The sequence below is a fragment of the Emys orbicularis genome, chromosome 10, assembly GCF_028017835.1.
Source record: "Emys orbicularis isolate rEmyOrb1 chromosome 10, rEmyOrb1.hap1, whole genome shotgun sequence".
Classification (NCBI taxonomy): domain Eukaryota; kingdom Metazoa; phylum Chordata; order Testudines; family Emydidae; genus Emys; species Emys orbicularis.
The window spans coordinates 37,246,512-37,267,961 of NC_088692.1; the positions used below are offsets into that span (position 1 = coordinate 37,246,512).

General features: G+C 46.2%; 1 protein-coding gene across 5 annotated transcripts in view; it reads left to right on the top strand.

Moving 5' to 3' along the window:
- RAB11FIP3 (RAB11 family interacting protein 3) overlaps positions 1 to 21,450 on the top strand; it is a 170,477-nt gene that overhangs the window by 122,763 nt on the left and 26,264 nt on the right. Inside the window, exons 4-6 of one of the 5 annotated variants that reach the window (XM_065412276.1) lie at positions 10,135 to 10,322; positions 15,028 to 15,204; positions 19,691 to 19,825. In XM_065412276.1, the coding sequence (XP_065268348.1) occupies positions 10,135 to 10,322; positions 15,028 to 15,204; positions 19,691 to 19,825 (500 nt within the window). Of the gene's footprint in view, positions 1 to 8,709; positions 8,719 to 10,134; positions 10,347 to 15,027; positions 15,205 to 19,690; positions 19,826 to 21,450 lie in introns of those variants that run through there. The other 4 variants (XM_065412278.1, XM_065412280.1, XM_065412277.1 and 1 more) reach the window with 4 other exon arrangements.

Genomic DNA, 21,450 nt, shown 5'->3' on the forward strand with positions numbered 1-21,450 from the left:
CAGAAGACCCAAGGTAAGGTATGACAACATTAGGAAGGAGGTGACTGCAATTTCCACTTACTGATATCCAGGCTGGGGGGACCATCCAATGTGAAAGGTGCCTGCTGGTGGAAACTCTCAGGCAGCAGGTGGGAAAGCTACAGGAGGAGGTGGCTAGGTTGAGAAGCATCCGAATCCACGAGCAATTCCTGGACAGTGTCCATGTGGAGACAGCTGAGGTAGCTGTCCCAGTACACAGGACTGCTGATACACCACTGGTGGAGGAGGAGATGGCTCAGGGTGGACACTGGCAGCTGGTTTCTTCTGGCAGCAGGCAGTGCTCCACCCCTGCTCCGAACCCTCCCGCTGTGGTAATAGGTAACCGTTATGCTCTTCTTGATACAGGAAAGAAGGCATCACCCCCTACAGTAAAGGAGGAGAAGCCTCGTACCCCTAAGGCTGGGAGGTCAGCTGCCACCACTGCGAATAGGAAACGTAGGGTAGTGGTGGTCGGAGACTCTCTGCTGAGGGGGACGGAGGCGCCCATCTGTCGCCCTGACATTTCATCTCGGGAGGTATGCTGCCTGCCCGGAGCCCGTATCCGAGACGTTACGGAGGCATTGTCGAGGATTATCCAGCCCTCTGACTACTATCCCATGCTACTCATCCATGTGGGCACAAATGATACTGCGCGGTGTGACACTGAGCGGATCAAGAGTGACTACAGGGCTCTGGGATTACGGGTGAAGGAGTTTGGAGCGCAGGTGGTATTCTCTTCGATTCTTCCTGTCAAAGGTAGGGGCCCGGGCAGAGACAGATGCATCCTGGAGGTGAATGCCTGGCTGCGAAGATGGTGTCGCCAGGAGGGCTTTGGCTTCCTAGACCACGGGATGCTATTTGAGGAAGGACTGCTAGGCAGAGATGGCATTCACCTTTCGAGGAGGGGAAAGACCCTATTTGGACACAGACTGGCTAACCTAGTGAGGAGGGCTTTAAACTAGGTTCGACGGGGACAGGTGAGCAAAGCCCGCAGGTAAGTGGGGAACATGGAGACCTGGGAGATGGGTCGGAAACGAGAGGGAGTGTGGGCTATATTGGCAGAGAGAAAGGAGGGTCAGAACAAAACTGGGAGGAAAGATCAAACCAGTATCTTAGATGCCTATATACAAATGCGAGAAGTATGGGTAATAAGCAGGAAGAACTGGAAGTGCTAATAAATAAATACAACTATGACATTGTTGGCATCACTGAAACTTGGTGGGATAATACACATGATTGGAATGTTGGTGTGGATGGATACAGCTTGCTCAGGAAGGATAGACAGGGGAAAAAGGGAGGAGGTGTTGCCTTATATATTAAAAATGTACACACTTGGACTGAGGTAGAGATGGAAGTGTTGAGAGTCTCTGCGTTAGGCTAAAAGGGGTAAAAAACAAGGGTGATGTCATGCTAGGAGTCTACTACAGGCCACGTAACCAGGTGAAAGAGGTGGATGAGGCTTTTTTTAAACAACTAACAAAATCATCCAAAGCCCAAGATTTGGTGGTGATGGGGGACTTCAACTATCCGGATATATGTTGGGAAAATAACACAGCGGGGCACAGACTATCCAACAAATTCTTGGACTGCATTGCAGACAACTTTTTATTTCAGAAGGTTGAAAAAGCTACTGGGGGGAAGCTGTTCTAGACTTGATTTTAACAAATAGGGAGGAACTCGTTGAGAATTTGAAAGTAGAAGGCAGCTTGGGTGAAAGTGATCATGAAATCATAGTTTGCAATTCTAAGGAAGGGTAGAAGGGAGAACAGCAAAATAGAGACAATGGATTTCAGGAAGGCGGATTTTGGTAAGCTCAGAGAGCTGATAGGTAAGGTCCCATGGGAATCAAGACTGAGGGGAAAAACAACTGAGGAGAGTTGGCAGTTTTTCAAAGGGACACTATTAAGGGCCCAAAAGCAAGCTATTCCGCTGGTTAGGAAAGATAGAAAATGTGGCAAAAGACCACCTTGGCTTAACCACGAGATCTTGCATGATCTAAAAAATAAAAAGGAGTCATATAAAAAATGGAAACTAGGACAGATTACAAAGGATGAATATAGGCAAACAACACAGGAATGCAGGGGCAAGATTAGAAAGGCAAAGGCACAAAATGAGCTCAAACTAGCTACAGGAATAAAGGGAAACAAGAAGACTTTTTATCAATACATTAGAAGCAAGAGGAAGACCAAAGACAGGGTAGGCCCACTGCTTAGTGAAGAGGGAGAAACTTGGAAATGGCGGAGATGCTTAATGACTTCTTTGTTTCGGTCTTCACCGAGAAGTCTGAAGGAATGCCTAACATAGTGAATGCTAATGGGAAGGGGGTAGGTTTAGCAGATAAAATAAAAAAAGAACAAGTTAAAAATCACTTAGAAAAGTTAGATGCCTGCAAGTCACCAGGGCCTGATGAAATGCATCCTAGAATACTCAAGGAGCTAATAGAGGAGGTATCTGAGCCTCTAGCTATTATCTTTGGAAAATCATGGGAGACGGGAGAGATTCCAGAAGACTGGAAAAGGGCAAATATAGTGCCCATCTATAAAAAGGGAAATAAAAACAACCCAGGAAACTACAGACCAGTTAGTTTAACTTCTGTGCTAGGGAAGATAATGGAGCAAGTAATTAAGGAAATCATCTGCAAACACTTGGAAGGTGGTAAGGTGATAGGGAACAGCCAGCATGGATTTGTAAAGAACAAATCATGTCAAACCAATCTGATAGCTTTCTTCGATAGGATAACGAGTCTTGTGGATAAGGGAGAAGCTGTGGATGTGGTATACCTAGACTTTAGTAAGGCATTTGATACGGTCTCGCATGATATTCTTATCGATAAACTAGGCAAATACAATTTAGATGGGGTTACTATAAGGTGGGTGCATAACTGGCTGGATAACCGTACTCAGAGAGTTGTTATTAATGGTTCCCAATCCTGCTGGAAAGGCATAACGAGTGGGGTTCCGCAGGGGTCTGTTTTGGGACCGGCTCTGTTCAATATCTTCATTAACGACTTAGATATTGGCATAGAAAGTACGCTTATTAAGTTTGCGGATGATACCAAACTGGGAGGGATTGCAACTGCTTTGGAGGACAGGGTCATAATTCAAAATGATCTGGACAAATTGGAGAAATGGTCCGAGTTAAACAGGATGAAGTTTAACAAAGACAAATGCAAAGTGCTCCACTTAGGAAGAAAAAATCAGTTTCACACATACAGAATGGGAAGAGACTGTCTAGGAAGGAGTACGGCAGAAAGGGATCTAGGGGTTATAGTGGACCACAAGCTAAGTATGAGTCAACAGTGTGATGCTGTTGCAAAAAAAGCAAACATGATTCTGGGATGTATTAACAGGTGTGTTGTGAGCAAGACACGAGAAGTCATTCTTCCGCTCTACTCTGCTCTGGTTAGGCCTCAGCTGGAGTATTGTGTCCAGTTCTGGGCACCGCATTTCAAGAAAGATGTGGAGAAATTGGAAAGGGTCCAGAGAAGAGCAACAAGAATGATTAAAGGTCTTGAGAACATGACCTATGAAGGAAGACTGAAAGAATTGGGTTTGTTTAGTTTGGAAAAGAGAAGACTGAGAGGGGACATGATAGCAGTTTTCAGGTATCTAAAAGGGTGTCATAAGGAGGAGGGAGAAAACTTGTTCACCTTAGCCTCTAAGGATAGAACAAGAAGCAATGGGCTTAAACTGCAGCAAGGGAGGTCTAGGTTGGACATTAGGAAAAAGTTCCTAACTGTCAGGGTGGTTAAACACTGGAATAAATTGCCTAGGGAGGTTGTGGAATCTCCATCTTTGGAGATATTTAAGAGTAGGTTAGATAAATGTCTATCAGGGATGGTCTAGACAGTATTTGGTCCTGCCATGCGGGCAGGGGACTGGACTCGATGACCTCTCGAGGTCCCTTCCAGTCCTGGAATCTATGAATCTATGAAATAGATGGGGTCCCTGTGGAAGGAAAAACCCAGGGACCAGGACCCTACTTCATAATGAAGGATCTCTTATACCGGGTTGCACCAGTTCAGGGGCAGAAGGTACAGCAGATCCTAGTACCTCAAAAACACCAGAACGCTGTATTAAGTCTTGCTCATAGTCATCTTTTTGGGAGGCATTTGGGGGTAGAGAAGACCCTGGCACGAGTCCTATGACGGTTCTTCTGGCCTGGAGTACATGAAGTGCAGAGGTACTGTGCCTCCTGCCCGGAGTGTCAGCTGCACAGTCCCCATCCCCACTTGAGGGCACCTTTAGTACCCCTTCCCATCATAGAGGTCCCCTTTGAGCGAATAGCTATGGACCTAGTGGGACCCCTGGAGAAGACTGCTCGGGGCCACCAATATATACTTGTTGTTTTGGACTATGCTACTCGCTACCCAGAAGCCGTCCCCCTGCGGAACACGGCCTCTAAAACTATAGCCAAAGAGCTGGTGGGGATCTTTGCCCGAATGGGGCTACCGAAGGAGATATTAACCGACCAAGGAACCCCATTTATGTCAAAGCTAATGAAGGACCTCTGTACGCTGCTCCATATACATACCCTGAGAACTTCGGTCTACCATCCGCAGACTGATGGGTTGGTAGAAAGGTTTAACCGAACCCTCAAAGCTATGATAAGGAAGGTGGTAAGTCGGGATGGGAAGGATTGGGACACCCTACTACCCTACCTTATGTTCGCTATCCGGGAGGTACCACAGGCCTCAACTGGGTTTTCCCCCTTCGAGTTATTATACGGGCGTCACCTCCGTGGCATACTAGATATCGCCAAAGAGATCTGAGAAGAGGAACCCAATGAGGGGAGAAATATAATAGAGCATGTAATGCAGATGCGAGACCGGATAACCCGGGTTACCCCTATTGTGCGGGAACATTTGGAGAAGGCACAGGAGGCCCAGCGAACCCATTACAATCACCAGGCAAAAGTGCGACAGTTCCAACCAGGGGATCGGGTTATGGTGTTGGTACCACGGCAGAAAGCAAGCTTCTGGCCCAATGGCAGGGGCCCTCTGAGGTGGTTGAACCCGTGGGGGAACTAACCTACAAGGTGCGGCAGCCAGGACGCAGAAAACAAGAACAGATTTATCACGTTAACCTTCTGAAACCCTGGCATGCACAAGAGGCATGCACGACGGTCCAAAAAGACCTAACCCAGGAAAACAAGCCTTCCAAACAGGTGAGAGTGTCTCCCGATTTAACACCAGACCAGAAGAATGAGGTGTCTGAGATGATCTTCCGGAACCAAGATGTGTTCTCGACAAAACCGGGTTGAACAACCGAGACATATCACCACATCGTCACGAACCCTGGGGCCAGAGTAACAATGAGGCCCTATTGGGTGCCAGTGGCAAAAAGGGAGGGAAAAAAATGCTGGAGTTGGGGATCATCCAAGAATCCCACAGTCAGTGGTCCAGCCCAGTCGTGCTGGTGCCGAAACCTGATGGCACCACAAGATTTTGCAACGACTTCCAGCGACTAAACGAAGTATCCCAGTTCGACGCGTACCCCATACCTCGCATAGATGAGCTAGTGGACCATCTGGGTAACACCCGGTACTTGACAAAGGGGTACTGGCAGATTCCCCTTGCCGAAGACGCAAAGGAAAAGACTGCGTTCTCTACACCAGAGGGTCTTTTTCAATATACTGTCCTCCCTTTTGGACTACATGGGGCCCCAGCTACCTTCCAGCGCCTCATGGACAAGCTATTACGCCCGCATAACAGTTATGCTGCTGCCTACTTGGACGATGTGGTCATTCATACCCCAGACTGGGAAACCCACCTGGAGAAGGTGGAGGCAGTCCTCGATACCTTCAGGCGAGCTGGCCTTACAGCAAACCCTGCCAAGTGTGCTGTAGGGTTTACGGAGGCCAAATATCTTGGCTACATTGTGGGAAAAGGTCTGGTAAAACCCCAAGTGAACAAGTTAGAGGCCATCCAAAATTGGCCCCGACCAAGTCGCAAGAAACAAGTCCGGGCGTTCCTAGGTGTGGTGGGGTATTACCGACGATTTATCCCCCACTTTGCCGCAAGGGCAAGCCCCCTGACAGACCTAGTGAAAGCCCGTGGACCTGATCTGGTGAGATGGTCTGACGCAGCAGAGGAAACATTCACAGACCTACGGACTGCCCTCTGCAATAACCCCGTACTGATAGCCCCTGATTTCACCAAGGAGTTTATCCTGCTGACGGATGCATCGGAAGTAGGGTTGGGGGCCGTTCTATCACAGATGGTCGGGGAGGAGGAACACCCAATTCTATACCTCAGTCGGAAACTCCTTCCAAGGGAACAAAAATATGCAGTGGTGGAGAGAGAATGCCTTGCTGTAAAATGGGCCATGGAAACATTGTGCTACTATCTGCTCAGGCGCAGATTTGTCCTCGTGACTGACCATGCCCCTCTTCAATGGATGCAGCGGAACAAGGAGAAGAACACAAGGGTGACCAGATGGTTCTTATCCCTCCAACCTTTCTAGTTCCGTGTGCAACACAGAGCAGGGAGCCGTCATGGCAACGCCGATGGCTTGTCACGTGTGCACTGTCTGGTGTCCCAAGCTGCCCAACCCCTTGGCGTTGAGCAGGGGGGAGGGATATGTGACAGACCCAGACCAGTGGGGTACAGGAGTCTGGTAGAGGGCAAATATACTGGTCACTGGATGAGTAGTTTTCTGTTACCTGAGTGACCAAAGCAGGGGCTGCACTAGAATAATCAGGAACCTGCTAGAACTAGTTAAGGCAGGCTAATCAGGGCACCTGGGCTTTTAAAAAGGAGCTCACTTCAGTTTGTGGTGCGAGTGTGAGGAGCTGGGAGCAAGAGGCGCAAGGAGCTGAGAGTGAGAGGGTGTGCTGCTGGAGGACTGAGGAGCACAAGCGTTATCAGACACCAGGAGGAAGGTCCTGTGGTGAGAATAAGGAAGGTCTTTGGAGGAGGCCATGGGGAAGTAGCCCAGGGAGTTGTAGCTGTCATGCAGCTGTTACAGAAGGCACTATAGACAGCTGCAGTCCACAGGGCCCTGGACTGGAACCCGGAGTAGAGGGTGGGCCTGGGTTCCCCCCAAACCTCCCAATTGACCTGGACTGTGGGTTCTTCCAGAGGGGAAGGTCTCTGGGCTGTTCCCCAACCCACATGGTGAATCTCTGAGGCAAGAAAATCCGCCAATAAGCGCAGGACCCACCAAGATAGAGGAGGAACTTTGTCACACTTATTACAACAAATCTATAACCCAGTAACATCCCCCCAGCATTTTTTCTCCTTTTTCCCCCTTATGATTGGATAGGTATTAACTGGCCACTTCACCTTGAGTGGTCCCTTGAAATATGCATTAACTACTTAGCAAAACAATTTGTTCCACCTTGTATTTAGTTGTGACACTCAGAGTACATTTCCCAGCCCTGATGAAGAGCTCTGTGTAGCTCAAATGGTCTCTCTCACTAACAGAAGTTGGTCCAGTAAAAGATATTACCTCCCCCACTGTGTCTCTCTAGCATCCTGGGACCAACACGGCTACAACACTGCGTGAGAAACTTAGGGCAGCTTCTCTTCTAAAGCAGATGGAAAAGCACTAAAAGCTCCTCTGCACAGTCTTTAGCCAATGATAAAGGGTTGGCTTTTGCATCGCTATTACTGCATTGGTCCACTCAAGATATTACTTGCTTTCTATACCTCTAGTCCTCTGACCTTGCTGAAGAAAAATGGCAACCGTTACAGAGCTGCTTTGATCCAGTTGGGTAAACTTCACATAACGCAGACATTCTTGAGGTCTGTGTGAGAAATGGTCTGTGGTGGCTGGAACGTTGATCATGGCAAATGCTGCCAGCAAAAGGCCTTTGAAAGGGATTCCAGCAGAACTGTGGTTCCTGTATGTAGACTCACGGGCCTGTGACGCTCTCCCTCGGTCACTCACCATGGCGGGCTCCCTGCTGTTGCACTTGAGTCTTCACGGTTCTAACTCCTGTGGTGATGCCTGCCTGCTGGCCCTTTGCTGCAGAAAACCTCCCTATGCTTCTTCCAGGCAGGGTGGAGATGAGAGAGGAAACCCCCAAATGTTACCGGTTTTCAGCAGGGTGCCCAGATGTAGGAGCCCTGGACTCAGCTTTACAAAAAAGAAGAGAAATGAGAGAGAGAATTACAATAAAATAAAAAAAACTGGCATAAGCCTTTCCTCCTTGTGGCTTCTTATCAAGCTGTGCATTCGCTAGGCCCACCACCCACTGCACTCTTACCAAAGTTCATCTCCCATAGAGGTCAAGTCTGACTGCTCCTCTTGAAGCACGGGGTGAGGTCGTTTCTCATAGGTGGAAAGGAGTCGCTACTCCTTCTCTTGGTGTGCTGCTCCCATGGGACACTTTAACGTAGAAAGAAAGGTCACTTAAATGTTGTTGTGGGATCAACATTGTGGTTGTGTCTGTGACTCAGAAATGAAAATGACTAGTTTCACTATCCCAAGGTGAACGAAGTGCAAAGAGGAAAGAACATACATGCAGTAAAGTAAAGTATATTCCTGCCGTTTGGTCCCTAGTAGTAGTAATTATTTTAGTAGCATTTCAGTAGCTCAGAGGCCCCATCTAAGATTAGGGACCTCTTGGCCTAGGCCAGGGATGGGCAAACTGCGGGCCATATGTGGCCTGTCAGACCTTTTAATCTGGCCCTCGAGCTCCTGCCAGGGAGCAGGGTCAGGGGCTTGGCCCATTCCATGTGTGCCGTGGCTCCGCGTAGCTCCCAGGAAGCAGCCGGCATTTTCCCCCTTCCGGCTCCTATGCGTAGGGGTAATCGTGGGCTCCACATGCTGCCCCCGCCCCAAGCTCCACCCACTCAGCTCCCATTGGCTGGGAACCACGGGCAATGGGAGCTGTGAGGGCAGCACCTTTGGACGGGGCAGCGTGGAGAGCCGCCTGGCCGCGCCTCCGCGTAGGAGCCAGAGGAGGGATATGCTGCTGCTGCTTCCAGGAGCTGCTTGAGGTAAGCACTGCCCAGAGTCTGCACCCCTAAACCACCCCCCCGTGGCCCAACCCCCTGCCCCAGCCCTGATCCCCCTTCCACCATCAGAACCCCTCGGTCCCAGCCCGAAGCACCCTCCTGCACCCAAACCTCGCACCCCCAGTCGGAGCCTTCGCCTCCCCCCACAGCCCAACCCCCTACCCGAACCCACAGCCCCCTCCCGCATCCTGAACTCCTCATTTCTGGCCCCACCCCACAGCCAGAGCCCACACTCCCTCCCGCACCCCTACCCCCAATTTTGTGAGCATTCATGGCCTGCCATACAATTTCCATACCCAGATGTGGCCCTCGGGCCAAAAAGTGTGCCCACCCCTGGGCTAGGCACTGTACACTTAAGTATTGAGAGACAGTCCCTGCCCCAGGGTAATTACAATCTAAACAGACAAAGGGTGGGAGGGGAACTGACTTGCCTAAGGATCACGCGCCAGGCGAGTTGGTAAGCCAAATATATCTAGGTTTTCTGACTCCAATTGTGGGGCCCTGACAACCGGATCATGCCACTATCTTACAGAACATTAGAGACATTATTAGTAAAGCAGTTCAAAAATATTTTTACAAAAAAATTTTGTTGAAAAGTGTCTCTGTTCAAGTCTCTTTAAGATTATATATTGAAGATTCGACCCTGGCAAATTGAATGTCGTCTTAAAAGTTTTTAAACAAATTTATTTTTATATTTTTGACGGGGGGAGGATTTCTTGTAACAGCAGAAAACAGTACTTTGCAGCAATAAAGCCCACATAATTACAGTCTTCGTGGTGATCATCCTAGAACCCCAACTAGCTAAACTGCCAAACTTTTTAAAATGAATTGGATAAAAGGCATACAATGTGCAATCTAAAAGCAATAATTTATTGAAGGAAACTATGTAGTACCTGAAAGCCCAAAATTCTGGGGTTAGTAAAATCATTTGGTTACAAGTGGTTGGTGTGTGTTGGGCATGCATAACTGCACATCTGGTCATGATTTACAGTTCATGGAACTGTAAGATCTGATTTTTTTATTTTATTTTTTTTTATCAAATTGTTGCCTGCATTTTAAAGTTTAATTAGTGTGTGCACGTTTGATGTTCCTGTTGTAGAGCAAAATCAGGTAAGAGTAGCTAATAGTTTTTCTGTTGTATTTTATAACAGGCAAATGAGGTGACTGACAGTGCCTACATGGGCTCAGAGAGCACTTACAGCGAGTGTGAAACCTTCACAGACGAGGACACCGGCACGCTGGTACATCCCGAGATGCACGATGAAGTAGAAACGGACAGTGCTATTGATTCCACGGTGCACTCAGAGTTCACCGATCCTATAGAGGATCCAGAGAATGGGTCAGTGCTGCTCACTTCTGACAAGTATGTGGGAGGGAGGGAGGGAGGAGGAGGATGACCGCAACAGGGTCAAATTCATTGATGGCGTAAAGCAAGCACAACTCCACTGATGGCAAACTCTCCCATGATTTGAATTTCTGGCAAGAATATAATGAGTTTTTGGGTCTTTCTAGTTCTAACAACAGCTTGTTAGTGTTTGTGACTTTACGCAAGAATTAAATATTCTGAAAAAAAATAGTATACAGCCTATTTTTAATGACCTTATTTAGTGTGGTAATCTTTTGGAACCTGGACACAGAAAATGTCACCTCCTGTGCACATCTGAAAGCTCTTCAGAATCTTTAACCTCTCTATCAGTTGTCTAGTTGCTTATCTGTTCAGGGCCTGAGATCTCTCACAACACTTTGAGGAGCAAAGCATAAAGTTTAATATACCACTTTAAATTATATTTTTGGTTATTTGGTTTCTAAAAATAGGAGTAGTATTCTTAGTATTCCCACCCAAACCTTACTTTGTAAATATGCATGAGTAACTGTAACTCCAGCTTAATGACTTTTGTCTGAAAAATCTGGTTGCAGGGTATGACTAAAAGACATTCTTTCATGTGGTCTCTGGAGCAGCACTGACATTCCTTTAGTTTGGAGGAACTGCTGTGCTTGACTTGAGTCCTCCCCAAAGGATATTGTGAAGGTAGTTTTGGGGGTAGGGAGGGAAATGAGAGGATGATGGAGAGAGGTAGGAAAGAATGGGGAAGCTGTCAAATTCTACTCTTAGTAATGACTTACCAATGGAAACATAATGACCTCTTCAGACGAAATAAAAGTTTGTTTAACCTTTCTAGTTAAAGTCTGCTAATTACTGTGCTCACTGTAAGACTGAGAAGCAGATCAGCTGAGTCCAGAGGTCTCCATTCAGGTTGGCATTTCTTTGTTTGTTAAGCCTGTCGCTTCACTTCTTCCAAAAGTGAAGAGGGGATGACTTTTCAAAGTGCTTCTTTGCATGGTGGGGAAAGGGTGGGGAGCAGGTGCTCTGAACTGGGGTGGAAAGAGTGCTTACCATGAGAGGCCCTGGGTGTTATAAAGGAAAGGAGATTAGCTGGCTGCGCTTTCTTTGCCGAAGAGTGTTCGGCTCAGTGATTATTAACTCTGTCAGTGTATAATCAGCTTCTAAGCTGCTAGGCCACCAAACAGTGCTGATTGTACCAAGGAGGGTCAGCAAAACATGCCGGCCTGCATACGTTTCCCCCGACCCTCTGGAAAAATGGCTACATGTCTTGGACTCACCTGCCTGTAGGTACAAAAGCCTTTGCTTGGGGATTTTTTTAAATTAAATTGGGACCATCACAATTAGATTTAAAGATGGGGGAGGGGGAGGTGTTTACGGTGCTTTGTCCATCCCCCACCTTCCTACTTGTTCAGTCAGGCAGCGTCCTGTAAAACCTTCTGTGGTTCAGATAGTTTATAATAGGGCTTTAAATAAATGTTAAACTTTGGAAGGAAGCTTAAGAAATTGAAAATTATGTGAGGGAGAATATTTACCCAAGAAAACTGACTGCAGGCTGTGGGATTTAATGGCATTGAGGCAGGGCCCCTGTAGAACTGCCTCTCGCACCTCCATTGTGCTTCCATGGATCCATCGCACAGTAAAACCCTGTCACTGTAGCTGTTCAGGCTGAGCGTAGTTCTAAAGGTGACCTTTCAGTCACTGATATTAAAGTCTGTGCACCTTAGACTGTATGAACATAAGTAAACATTTCAGCTGTTGATCAGAAAGATTTCTGTAGGATTTTGAAGCCCTTAACATCTACAGTAGATATGCATGAAATAGCACAAGAATGTGTTTCATAACACTGCCCTTTCATAGGGCCCATTCTGTCCTTTAAAGGGATCTGCCTCGCTGAGATCAGCCGAGATGACGTCTGCTCTGACACATTTTCTATATATTTTGTTTTGTAAATAATCTTTCCTCTGCTTTGTTCTGGCCTGTGTTGCTTTCTTGATGGGTAGAGTACCCTCTCTCATTTGTAAACGGGGTGCCCTGAGCATCAACCCAGCAGCCTCTGTTTATGCATTTACCTTGTGGATGAAAGACATTCCTAAAAACTTTGAGGCTTGAAAGCATAATTTTTGATGGACCTAGTTAGAGATTTAACTGCACTTCCTTAGTATGTAGGAAGGTGTGCAGATTCCCCGCAAGTTGAAGCTGAATTTATCTGCTGTCAGACTCGCTTCTGCATGGATGGAAAACTTTTATTAGCAGAGTAAGGCTGAAGTCTCTTAAATGCTGTATATTTTTGTCTTAAATGGCTTATCTATAACTTTTTCATTAGATTTAACATTGTTGGTCTGATACATTTTTTTTCTTTAGCAAGTGGATAATGAAATAAGCCACGTCCTTATAAATAGCGGAATTTTTTAAGTAACAGGTTCTCTGATTGTCGTTAGAATCAAGAAAGGATGATGGTGCCCGGATGCTTTTTTCTTTATGCAGTTAGTCTGAATAGCAGTGTCTGCTTGGAACGAAATTTTGGTTCCATCTTAGACTTTCTCCAGTGGTCGACTCTTACAATCCCCTATTTTTTCTAGAGTTGCATAAAAGCTCTGCATTCCAGTTCCACAAGATTTTCCATAAATTAGTATGTAATCAATGGTGTAACAAGTTAATATTTGTACAATGGGTTGAAGATGAAAAGTGTTATGTAAAGCAGGATGTTTTTAATGACTGATGATAGCTTGTGTACCTCCCCGTTTTTATCCATCTGACTGCTTAAAACATTTTGCAGTGAAAACCAGAAGAGGGCTATTTAGGTTAGTGGCTGACTTAAAGGAAACTTTGATGTTTTGAATAGCTGCCTTGTGCAACCAACGAGGATCTGTGCCACTGACTGGTTAAACCCCAGTACTGGGCTCTTAATAGGATTACACAGCACTAAGTGAAATAACAGGCTAATGTGTAGATGTCGGCTGACTGTATAACTTAACTGCATGGTGTTAACTCAGGAATCATTTAGCTTTGTTTTCTCTGCCCAGCTAGCTGAGCATACTTCTGTGACGAAGTGGGGTTTTATTAATCTTGTGTTGCATGCGAGTCTTACTGTCCTATCCTAATATTGTGTGTACCTCTGTTTCCCTGTGTACTGCACCAATATTTCAGTGGTGGGAATTGGGTATGTGATTTGTGCCGAGACCCTCTGGGCAGGTGAGGCTGCCCAGCGGTCTGCACATATGCTATGGCGGTGCCCTTCATAACCTGAGACCCAGGAGGGGGGTGCAACCATGTGGCACCTTTTGCCCGTGGAGGAGGAGCAACAGGGGTGTCAGGGGACGGATCGTTGGAAGCTGGGCAGTCTGCTTGGGGGACTGGAAGAGGGGGAGTCCAGGCCGTCTAGCCCAGGACTCCCCAGGATGGACTTGGCTGAAAGTCACTGATTTCTGTGATAGCAACCTCTGTTCTACGCTGTATTCTTGTCATCTAATAAACCCTTCTGTTCTACATGCTGGCTGAGAGTCACTGCTGACTGCAGGAGTTGGGGTGCAGGACTCTCTGGCTTCTCCAGGAGCCGCACACGGGGAGGAAGGGGATGCTGAATGCCCAAGGTCAGACCAGTGGCGTAGCCAGCTTCTAAGAGGAGGGGGAGCAAATATAAAAAAGGCGCCCCCCCCTTAGCTCCTCCTCAGGCCACGCCCCCTTGGCTCCTCCTCCGGCCGCCCTGCCCCTCCCCCCCATGGCTCCTCTGGCCCTGCCGGGCCACCCCGGTGGACCCCCCCTTGCTCTTCCGGCCGCAGCTGCCGGCCACTATGCTGCGCCTCCCAGCTCCTCCGGCTGTGCCCGCCCGCCGCCCCCCCATGGCTGCTGGCCATGCTGCGGGCCGCCAGGCTGCACCCCCCCCCTCGCTCCTCTGGCCACGGCTGCCGGGGTGCGCTGCGGGCCGCCAGGCTGCGCCCCCCGGGCCCCGCTCCTCCAGCCGTGGCTGCCGGTCTGCGCTGCAGGCCGCAGGCCGTGCGCCCCCCGCTCCTCCAGCCGTGCCCGCCGCCCCCCCATGGCTGCCGGCCACGCTGCCTGCGTGTCCCCCCCCCCCCCCCCCCCGCTCCTCTGGCTGCCGCTGCCGGGCCGTGCTGCGGGCCGCATGTCGCCACCCCCCCCCTCCTCCCGGCCACTTTTGGAAAGGCAGGGGAAGTGGCTGCTTCCCCTGCACCCCGCTAGCTACGCTACTGGGTCAGACCCAGGAAGGTCAAAGCTGTGTATGCTTCTTGCCCTGGTGACAATATGCTCAGAGAGAGGAGGCATGCTACACCAGAGTCCTGACTGGCTTCGTGTGGAGTAGTTCCAGAGCACTGGCCCACTGACTCTGTGACAACTTAACCGTTGGTTTTACTGACCAAATTATACATTTTCTCACCAGTTTTACTATGCCAAGTTTCATGGTACTTCTGAGACAGGTTTGTTGCATTTACTTTGGTGCCCACCTTGATGGACATGACAGACTGTTGGTACAAACTTACACAGAGCACTTGTGTTGCCCCTTCCAGGGTCCAAGTACTGTACAAATTATGCTGTAGCCTTCCACTTTCCATAAGAATTAGTCCTTTATCCTGAATTGGCGTGTAATAAGCACAATTGGAATTGTGGGTGTAATATGCACCTTTGGAATGGTAACTACCTTGGCAACATTTTAACACCTTTCTTTTACTCTTTGCTCTGATAGATCCCACCCACATGACCTACCCTTGAGCTCAGACCTCAACAATCACTCCATCGTTACCGTAATTAGTGGGGAGGAGCACTTCGAGGATTACGGAGAAGGGAATGAAGCAGATTTGTTCTCAGACAGCCTGTGTAACGGAGGAACCAGCTTTAGCAGCTCCTCTTTCCTTTCTCCCAGGTAATATCACACCTAGTACTGGCAGTATTGTAGCTACTTCCTTTGCATAGCATTTTTAACCAGGCTTTGCACATGTGGGATTTCCTTTTGTTTTATACGTCAAACTGGTTCACAGAGGGAATCCTGTCAAGCTGAATACAATTGGCTAGTCACTTCTGAAGTTAAAAACCTCTTGCCAAGTTGATTTTCAGAGCAACAAAGATGCTCATAGCTCCAGTAGCAGTTGTTGAGGGAGTGTGGGGGGGGGGCGGGGGAGGAGGTTTGTATCACATGCATCAGGGAAAAAGTCATGTTTCTTTTCCCGTGAGAAGTGTGATTAATACCAAAACCTTTTGTTAGAGAAAACTAGTACCCTGCCTTCGCTGATGCCTCTTGATTCAAAAATCTTCCTTTTATGACTTGCATGTGGGAAGTTGGTTAGTTGGCACTAACTGATGCAGCTTTCTCTGTTGAAGCCAGCATCAATGGCAGATGAGGCAGTGTAGTGCAGTGGAACAGCTGGGGGCTTGGAACCAGAAAGTTGCTGGCCTTAGGGCTGGTGTGTTTCCTGAACACTTCGTGTTTTGTGAATAAATGATCCAGCTAGAAAGCAGAGTAAAAATCAAGAAGAGTTCCTTGATGCTGACCCAGTGCTGCATCTGAATAGAGGTTTCCTGTGGAAATAAATAACTAGAAAAAACCCTGAGTGTGCTTTTAACTGTTGAGAAGTCCGTATTTTGTCTTGCAGAAACAATAATTTTGTGGAATGGAAGTATAAAATACCATTGCCAATATGATAACCCTGAAATTGCTGGGGAAAATAACATGATCATTTCTCTTTAGGATAATGGCACCTAGAATGGCTCCACCAAGGAAACACATTTGTGCTTTTTTTAAATAACTGTAAAAGCCCTTCATAACTATCTGACTCACCAAATGTCTGTTTCACAAGATTCACAAAGCCTGATTAAAACTCAGTAGGCAATTCAGGACTCTATTGGTCTGAAAAGGAAAAGCTCTTGTGAAAATCATACATACGTCGTTTTTAATTGCAGTAGAGGGGACACCACTTCTTTGCTAAAATCACCGGTGAAACAATATCAGACAACAGATGATCTTTGCTAACCCTAGAATCCAGAAGCTACAATCCCAAACTAAGTAGCTTCCATTTGGGAGACCCATTTTAAACTAAGATTCATGATGCTGACGTAGCATTTTTATTACTTTCCATGCAGTGTCCAAATGTGATCTCCTTTCCATATGAGCCCCCATAGTCCTGGTGATCTGCCCAGCTTTGATCCCCTCCCTATAACGTTCTGCATCACAGCATCTTCCTTCTGGTGGAGAAGGATGTGGATTACCCTGATAGCGTTCACCGCTACTCTGTGTACCCATTAGCGGGGCTTCCAAAGAAGAGAGATTAAAGTGAAGGCCATGTAAGTCCCAGATCATGGCAGAAGATGCCATCAGAAGTAGTACCCTGTACCCTAATGTGTCACTAAACTGTAGGCCTGCCCCCCCTCCTGGTTATTTGTCCAGATGTGCATTGTCGATAAGTCCCCTATTTTGAATTTTCTCCAAGAATAATGTTCTATTTTCCTAAACAACATCCCTATGTAACCAGGTTTGGTGAAGCTGGCTTTTGTTGAAATGAACTGGAGGATGTAATGGTTTAGACTGAATTTTTTTTTTGCTGAGCTGTTTTACACAAACTACATAAACAATCATGTCTCCAATCACCAGTTCCATGTTACCAGCTTCTCTAAGCGGGAACAGTAACATCACAGCTGTCTGCTATAGATCATGGAATCCTGCGCCAGAAGGTTCATCAGAAACTTAAGATAATGAAGGGAACATTAGGGTATATTGACACTTCGCCTTTAACAAACGCTTTGTGTTTGTGACTCCTCGTATTGAGTTTCTGCCCACTCCCTGGTACGTTCATGCAGTTACAAAAGAGCTACACTGAAGCACTCATTGCTGAAAAATGACTGGTAATTGGTAATTGAAATAAAAGGCTCCAGCGCTACTTTTCTTAACTAACAACATTCTTTCTGTTGTAAGCACTGAACAGACCCTACGTGGGCAATGTTAAGTGACTGTACCAAAAGATGGGAGAGGGTAGCAATGTGTTCATGTAAGTTGCAATGTATGACAGCCCAGGGTCACCACACTGACTATCAGCATGCTGCGTGTAGGTTGGGAGGCCAACGGCCAGGGGTTCCTTCACCCACCCAATTGGCAGGTAGTCTAGTCTATAACTTCATTTCTTGAAGTGTGATTAAAACACTATTTTAAAAATACTACCAATAAGGTGGTGATAGGGGGGACCTGCCCAAGGGGTTATTTTTATATATGCTTGTTGGCCAATGAGGTTTCCCATTTTAGCACGTTAATTTTTATTAATACAGATGAATCTGACAAACTTATTAGGTGTAGTGAGCCACCCAGAGGGTGAATTGCTTCTTCCTTCTGTGTCTGTGACGGGCTATGAACTAGTAAAAATACTCCTTTGGAGTTTCAGTTTGAGATCAAATTCCAGAGGCAAATTATTTTTAGATTATCTATTTTATTTTTGTTTTTTTAAGATGAGAATCCCCTCTCATGCTTTGTGATTTGAAATGGATGTTTCCCTTTTTTCAGTCACCCTTTCGCAGCTGCCCAGCACCCCTAGTTTGTAAAGCACTACCAACTATAGTAGCTGCCGCTGTGAAGTAATGATCTTCACTGAATGGAGTCAACCCTAGAGGGAGGAAAGAAGTCTTCAAAATGTCATTACCCAAATTAAAATGGGTTTCAAGCATTCAGCGATGATTTATTAGAAGGAGTTGTGTGGTCTGTAAGGATATGTGGAGACTCGGGAATACTGCACAGAATTTAAATTTGGAACTTTACAGCCTGATCCTGAGACGCACTGGGCTTCTGAAGCTCCCCTTGAAGTCAATGTGGGGAGTTACGGAGTTGCTGAGCCACGGTAACTGCTCTCATTGACTGCAATGGCACTCGGCACCTCTCCGGGTCCAGGCCATTTGCTTGACAAGCAGTATCAATCTGTGCCACGTGGCTGACTGGTCCTTTCAGGTGTCTTTGACTTTTAACCTTGTTTCTGTCTGCTCACACCTCTACCTCTCTCTGTTTTTATTAAACTTCTATGTCATGCTTTTTCACAATTAACCTTCCTTTGATTAAAGTTTGTGGCTTCCAGAAGTATTTTCCATTTGGAGAGGATGTATTACATAGTCTTTGCTATTAAAAATCTTTTTGTGAAACCACTGGTAGTTTAGAGACACAAGGTGGGTGAGGTAGTATCTTTTATTGGTGAAAGACACAAGCTTTTGAGCCTACACAGAGCTCTTCTTCAGGTGTGGGAAACTCAATGGCACAGCTAAATACAAGGTTTGAACAGATGATTTAGCATAAGTAGTTAACACACATTTCAAGGGACCATTCAAGGTGAAGTGGTCCATTAAGGCTACAACAACACTGCATACAACACTGGTAATTTAGTCAGTCATCAAAAATGATCAGCTGCTTCATTTGCCAAATGTCACTGAATTCATTAGTACCTTGTGTTCTACATAAGTCACTGAAAGCCAAAGCCTTACAGTTTGTAGCAGCTAGTGAAGCACTTCGAAGTCTTTTCTAACATCCTCACTTCACAAACTTCGGGCTTTATATATTAGGTTCTCTTTTTAACAGCAAAACTAAGCTGATCCTGTGAACACTTGCACATCACTTTAAAGAGAAAGGTAACATTGAAGTGTCTGGAGCTGGCCCTTTTATTCTTTCATTAATATTTCTTTCAAAGCTGTGCCTTCTGAAATGAAAATCCTACCTGTTAGTGTGCTGCCCTGTTTTCATCATACAGCAGCTTTCCAATCTGTCTGTCTTTAGAACATTCCCAGTGGAAAATGATGTGTCTGACTGAACATATTTGGCTTTCAAACTAAATCACATCACAGCAACATGTCAGTTAGGGCTCTGTTTCTGACCAAGCAAACCAGAAAGAGTTTATTAGTGCTGTTTAAAAGGATAGCTCTCTAAATTCTGATAACCATTCTAGGTAGGTCCGCATGCTGCTGAATGGCCCACATACATCCTAACATCCCACTGAGTTTAAGAAAGCAGTAACACATAATGCAGCCTGACAGGTACATTGGGAGACCAGAAAAAGTCAATTATCCAAATCCATACCTGTGGTAAGTGGGCATAACCCCCATGGGACAGAAAGGAAAGAGGTGATTGCTTACAATAGGGATGATTTGACCCAATTTGTCCAACAAAATGGCTTAATTACCAGCTCAGTTGCACTTCTCAGTCATTGATGTTTGGATTTAATATTTTTATAGTAACATTTGCCCCGAAATTTCTTATTGTAATTCTTGCGTGAAAAGCTTGTGACTTTCCCACCCTTCCAAACATCTCCTTAACTTGTGGAAGCCACAGATGAAATCAGATTGGTCTGTTCTGTCCTGTCCTGTTAAAATGACACTTGTGATTTCTCTAGCGTCAACCCGCTCATTGCGAAACTGCACAGCATTATCACTGATGAGGCATTTGAGTTTTACTGTAGCCAGTGCCACAAACAAATCAACCGCCTCGAGGATCTTTCTGCTCGCCTGAATGATCTTGAAATGAATAGGTAATTGATTTTGTGCGTGGCATTCTAAGTGTTTGAACAACATTCTCAAGAAGGGGAGACTCTCATTGTCATCCTCACTTGCCAAGTTATGTTGCTTGATTTCTTCATACAAAAAGGACCATTTTAAATTGACAGAGAAGTTGATGTAAGAGAGCTGTCAGGCCTCTCCAGGTCTTAAAAGTTTACCCTGTGACTTTATGGAAGTCTTTATAGAAGCTAAACAGAAGTCTCATTAATCCAAAATATGGAGCGAGAAAAAGATATTGACAATGGGAATCTTTCATTCTACTCTAATCGGTCTCTTTGCATGTACTGTTGGTTGAGTGTTAAGTGAATGCAGCACTTGATTACCATGCTCTGTGTAGTAAGACTTCTTAACACTAAACTGAAGTCTTAAGTTTGACATGTACACTATTTGCATCACTGGGAGAAATGGCTAGATAGCAACTTTGAATTAAAAACATTAATTCTGAGTAGCCAGCTAAGTTGGCTGTGGGTATTTTGCAAGCAACTAGTTCAGAAATACCAAGATGCTCTAGAACCACCAGTTCAAATCCTGGCCGGGATAACTCAACCCTTCATTCTTCCACAGTAGATAACTTGAATTCTGTGTGGCTCTTTTGGCAGAGACGCTAAAAATGGAAGCCTTTTCTGTTCCAGGTAGCCACTAAAAGTTCCATGGTACATGACATCCCAATAGGAATTTGTTTCAAGGTCTTTGGCCAACATCCTCAGATCAGTGTAAGATAGCTGTCTCCCTGCTTAATGTCCTGCAATCCCATATCGCTGATTGGATAAGCATATAGGTCATCAAGCACTGAGAGAACCTTAATAATAAATAATATGGAGATATACCTATCTCCTAGAACTGGAAGGGACCCTGAAAGGTCATCGAGTCCAGCCCCCTGCCTCCACTAGCAGGACCAAGTACTGATTTTTGCCCCAGATCCCTAAGTGGCCCCCTCAAGAATTGAACTCTCAACCCTGGGTTTAGCAGGCTAATACTCAAACCACTGAGCTATCCCTCCCCCCCAAACCTTCAAGAGGAAAGTTACTCTACCAACCTACAGTATATGTAGATTATACACATGAGGTTTGATTTTTAGGTTCAAGCTGTTGTTTACAAATCAATCTGTTGGATAGGAGGACTAAAGAAACTAATGTTATTAGTGAATATTGATTTATCCAAACTGCCCCCTCCCGTCCCTTCCTGAAGCCTAACTTGTCATGTCGGAATCCACAATTGCTGCCATTGATTTTTCCTTTGTAAGGGACAGCGTGGAATTAGAGGGCTCAGGGCTATGTAAAAAGGGAAGTGAATCAGAAAATGAATGGGCAATTGACTTGGGGCTAGTATACACTACAAAGTTAAGTCAACTGAATTACATCGCCAGGGCTGTGAAAAATGTCATGCCCTGTCTGATGCAGCTAAGCCGACCTAAGCCCCAGTGTAGACACCACTAAGTCGATGGAAGAATTCTTCCATCCACCTAGCTAGTGCCTCTCAGAGAAGTGGATTTACTACAGCGGCGGAAGTAGTAAGTGTCTATACAACAGCTGCACTGCTTTAGCATTTCTAGGGTATGTCTACATCTAAAAAGAACTGCTCTGAATTCTTATGACAC